The sequence below is a fragment of the Oratosquilla oratoria genome, chromosome 19 (assembly GCF_046742065.1).
Source record: "Oratosquilla oratoria isolate Oo_2021 chromosome 19, ASM4674206v1, whole genome shotgun sequence".
NCBI classification, from domain to species: domain Eukaryota; kingdom Metazoa; phylum Arthropoda; class Malacostraca; order Stomatopoda; family Squillidae; genus Oratosquilla; species Oratosquilla oratoria.
The window spans coordinates 62,036,115-62,041,037 of NC_134795.1; the positions used below are offsets into that span (position 1 = coordinate 62,036,115).

The window sequence follows — 4,923 nt, forward strand, 5'->3', positions numbered from 1 at the left end:
TTCATCTATCCATTTATTTATCTATTTATCTATTTATTATTTATTATTAGAGAGTTAGAAAAGACGAATAGTATATGACAGATGCATGAACGCAATCAGGAAGAAGTTATCATTTCTATAATGATTATCGTTATGCTTACAAATATTATCGTTATTGACATTGTGGTTGTTATTGTTACTGTTACAGGGATGATCGTTATCACTCCCAGTGTTTTCGTTATCAACATTACATACGTTTTCGCTAGATTTTCTTTATCTCCAACCCCTTCTTTACACACACACACACACACATACACACACACACACACACACACACACACACACACACACACACACACACACACACACACACACACACACACACACACCTCCAACTGCTTCTCACACCCCCAACCCCTTCCTCAAACTACACCCTCAACCCTTCCTCACACACACATTTATTTCTTCCTCGTCACTTCCTCCTCCATCCTTCCTCCTTCCCTTCCCCTTCCTTTTTCTCTTTTTCCTCCCACCTTTTTTCCTCCTTCCCCCTACTTCCCTCTCCTCTTTTCTCCTCCTCCATTTCCTCCCCGTTTCCCTTCTTCCTCCTCCCTCTTTTTCCTTCTCTCCCTCCTCCCTTCCTCTCTCCCCTTTTTTCCTCCTCCCTCCTTTTCCTTGTCTCCTTCCTCCCTCCTTTTCCTCCTCTCCCTCCTCCCTCTTTTCCTCCTCTCCCTCCTTCCTCTTTTCTTTCTCTCCCTCCTCCCTCCTTTTCCTTCTCTCCCTCCTCCCTCCTTTTCCTTCTCTCCCTCCTCCCTCATTTTCCTCCTCTCCCTCTTCCCTCCTTTTCCTTCTCTCCCTCCTCCCTCCTTTTCCTTTTCTCCCTCCTCCCTCCTTTTCCTTCTCTCCCTCCTCCCTCCTTTTCCTTCTCTCCCTCCTCCCTCATTTTCCTCCTCTCCCTCCTCCCTCATTTTCCTCCTCTCCCTCCTCCCTCTTTTCCTTCTCTCCCCCTCCCTCCTTTTCCTTCTCTCCCTCCTCCCTCATTTTCCTCCTCTCCCTCCTCCCTCTTTCCCTTCTCTCCCTGCTCCCTCATTTTCCTCCTCTCCCTCCTCCATCCTTTTCCTTCTCTCCCTCCTCCCCCCTTTTCCTTCTCTCCCTCCTTCCTCCTTTTCCTTCTCTCCCTCCTTCCTCCTTTTCCTTCTCTCCCTCCTCTTCCTTCTATCCCTCCTCCCTCCTTTTCCTTCTCTCCCTCCTCCCTCATTTTCCTTCTCTCCCTCCTCCTTCCTTTTCCTTCTCTCCCTCCTCCCTCCTTTTCCTCTTCTCCCTCCTCCCTTTTTTCCTTCTCTCCCCCCTCCCTCCTTTTCCTTCTCTCCCTCCTTTTCCTTCTCTCCCCCTCCCTCCTTTTCCTTCTCTCCCTCCTCCCCCCTTTTCCTTCTCTCCCTCCTCCCTTTTTTTCCTTCTCTCCCTCCTCCCTTCCTCTCTCCCCTTTTTTCCTCCCCCAGCCAACCGCTTCGGACTCTCTGCTTCCTATCTCTTCCATTGTGATTCTGCTGTTGGTTGGTGGCAACCGGAAGACCTTAGCGTGTGGGCCGCATATTCCAAGCGAATCGCCGCTGCCGCCACCACCACCAACTCTCATCACATATCCTCACGCGAGCGAGTGTTCACTTCGAGAGCAGTTGGCATTACACTGCGATCTCGATTAAACACTCGTTATTGGTTGTCACGTGACAAAGACCGCGCGCGACCTAACCCATCCCCGTGTTTCGGACAAAGCAACGAAAACTTATTGAACAGGTGTTCCGGTATTTGGTGCTCAATATCCCGAAAAAGAGGAGAAGTGTTCCGTGTTCACAGCGGCTTCGGTGAAGTATCTGGAGCCCGGGACTTCACCGGAACAAGTAAACTCGCCCTCCGCGACAATGCATCCATCCAGAGTAGTTACGTGGTTTGCGTTTGTGTTTGCGTTGATTTTTTCGCGCGTCACCTCCGCACATGGACAGACAGAAGAGACCTCGCCGTCCTCTCCGTCAGGAGGACAACAGGTCTTCGGAACTGAACTGGAGGCTACGACAACGACAACGACAACGACGACGGCACCCGAAGAGTTTGGTGACGGGTCCAACCAGTGCCAAGTCGTGTCTCTCCCAAAAGGGTCCGGAGCTGAGTACCTCGGTTACTTCGTCGAGCGACGGTTCTTCTTCCGACCTGGTCCTGACTTCGACCTGATGGTCTTCCGCGTAAGATTAGAAAACACGATCTTGGGTGGCGAAGCCTTCCAGGCGAGCGGCTACTTGACTTTCGAACTCAGCGAGCTCTTTAACTCTACGAAGTCGAGAGAGGATCTTCACGAGATCGATTGGATTCTTGTCGAAGTCGAAGATTTCAAGTTTGTCCGAAGATGGGGACGCGACCGCAACGCGCTTCGGGTGTCCATCGAAGGCCTCACGAAGGAGCTCGTCACAAAACACTGGTGGACTGTGTACCGCTACAGTGGCTTCGATCTCTTCGCGAAAGGAGAATCTTCGTGGGCCTTCGACTGCGATCCAAGATCCCACTACTACGAACCTACAAGAGTCCAGCTAGCTTTTGTTTCGCCTCCGCCCGAAGTCTCTCATGTTTGGTGTTGGGCCATCATCGGGGTTCTCTTGTTCGTCGTCGTGGTGGTCACCACCCTTCTGTTCTTTGTTATACGACGTTCTTCGGCTCTACAGTCCAGCCAGAAGCAATGGAGTCTTGGAAAGGAATTCATGGCAGACAAGCTCTCGCCCAAATCGACAGTAAGTATCAGCTACCTTGCCAGTAACTATAGTGGTCTTTGCTTAGAAAAGGTATATCACATGCATCTGTAGATAAGCGTTTCTCATCCAGGGTTCCCCGGAACCCTAAGGTTCCGCAAAAGGTCCCTAAGGGTTCCGCAAGAACAAGTGAGATAAGCCAATGCACTTTTCATGTTTTATTCAATTTCATATAAGTAATATAATCAAACACGCACGACATATTCTTGGTTATTGTAATAATGCAATATATACATCATCCTATCTAACCTATTATTACGATGAAAATAAAATGAGAAAGATATGGTATGTGTTTTGTTTTTGTTTTTTTTTGCGCAGGGGTTCCTTGAGACATGCAATTTTTTTTTTTTTTTTAAGTTACGCAAGGGTAAAAAGGTTGAGAAACGCTGATGTAGATGCTCATTGGGAATCTAGAGTAGCATCCTACGTACACTACTCCTTTCGCGTCTCTATATTTCCTTACGCTGAATAAAACAGCTTAGCTCCAGCCAGAATATATAAGCCGAATACAGACGCCAAAGGGTCGAGGTAGTTGTTATATTGCATGCACTAGTTCCCTTATTAAGCGTCTAGTTTCCTCTTGCGCACTACTTGAAAAGTCTTCCTTATCTTGCACTGTACCTAAACTAGATCTATATACAATAAGTAACTAAAGGACTCTTATCACATGTAGCTAAAGAGCTCGCCTAATCTGTATGAAACATATAGAAGCTATTATGCATGCGTAGATCTAACAAATGAGGAAATCAAATATAAGTAGAAAATGGTATATCGTTAAATAGTTCATACATATATTGACAATATATTGTGCATGTATACATTGTGTGTGTGTGTGTGTGTGTGTGTGTGTGTGTGTGTGTGTGTGTGTGTGTGTGTGTGTGTGTGTGTGTGTGTGTGTGTGTGTGTGTTTATTTGCCTAGTTGTATTTACCTAGTTGTATCTTACGGGAAGGGGAGCTATGCTCATGGTGTCCCGTCTTTATATATTTGTGTGTGTGTGTCTTTGTATCTTTGTGTGTGTGTGTGTGTGTGTGTGTGTGTGTGTGTGTGTGTGTGTGTGTGTGTGTGTGTGTGTGTGTGTGTGTGTGTGTGTGTGTGTGTGTGTGTGTGTGTGTGTGTGTGTGTGTGTTTGTGTGTTTGTGTGTATGTATATAACCTAAACTATTGAGGTTGTACTTTTCATGAGTGACCTTGTCTATTGTGATCTTTGTTTACTGTTGGGCCACCGAAGCGGATCTGCCCCCTCCCCCTCCTCCCCCCCACCCTCCTCTCCTCATCCCGTCCCTACCACCTATTGTGTTTTCTCCCATTTGTGGATAAGTGGCAGTGTACTCTAACTATCGCACAATTTACATTATTTTAACAGCCAGAAGAGGAAGGGGATGGTACGAACAGGCAGGAAGAGGCAAGAGGGGTGAAGGTAGGTGAGAGAGAACGGGATGGGGGCAGGGAAAGCGAGTGGGCAGGAGGAGGAGAGGGGCAAGGGAAGGAAAGGGGCAAGGGAAGGAAGGGGGCAAGGGGAAGGAAGAGGGCAAGGGAAGGAAGGGGGCAAGGGGAAGGAAGAGGGCAAGGGAAGAAGGGGACAGGGAAAGGGAGTGGGCAGGAGGAGGAGAGGGGCAAGGGAAGGAAAGGGGCAAGGGAAGGAAGGGGGCAAGGGAAAGGAAGAGGGCAAGGGGAAGGAAGGGGGCAAGGGGAAGGAAGAGGGCAAGGGAAGGAGGGGGGCAAGGGAAGGAAGGGGGCAAGGGAAGGAAGGGGGCAAGGGAAGGAAGGGGGCAAGTGAAGGAAGGGGGCAAGGGGAAGGAAGGGGGTAAGGGAAGGAAGTGGGCAAGGGAAGGAAGGGGGCAGGGGGAGGAAGGAGGAAGGGGAGAGGAAGGGAGCAGAGGGCAAGGGTGAGGAGGGGGGCATTGGAAGGAAGGGGGCAAGGGGAAGAGGGGGCAAAGAGAGGAAGGAGGCAGAGGAGGAGGGGGCAGGAGGGGGAGGAGGGGACACGGGGAAGATAGGAAAGGGGGTTCGAGGTGACATTGGGTGATGGGGAGTAGGAATGGGGAGTCTGTGGGGAGTTGGGTTGCTTAAAGAAGATGAGGTGTCTGTGTTAATGGAAGATGAGGTCGCATCGTCAGTGGAGATGGTTTTGTTGTCTTAATTGAAGA

General features: G+C 49.3%; 1 protein-coding gene across 1 annotated transcript in view; it reads left to right on the top strand.

The window, feature by feature from the left end:
* Nucleotides 1-1,573: 1,573 nt before the first annotated feature.
* The window catches only part of LOC143035538 (uncharacterized), an 8,999-nt gene continuing 5,649 nt past the window's right edge, over nucleotides 1,574-4,923 (top strand). Inside the window, exon 1 of the mRNA XM_076202408.1 lies at nucleotides 1,574-2,756. Coding sequence (XP_076058523.1) covers nucleotides 1,899-2,756 — 858 coding nt within the window. The 5' untranslated portion in view covers nucleotides 1,574-1,898. The remainder of the gene's footprint in view (nucleotides 2,757-4,923) is intronic.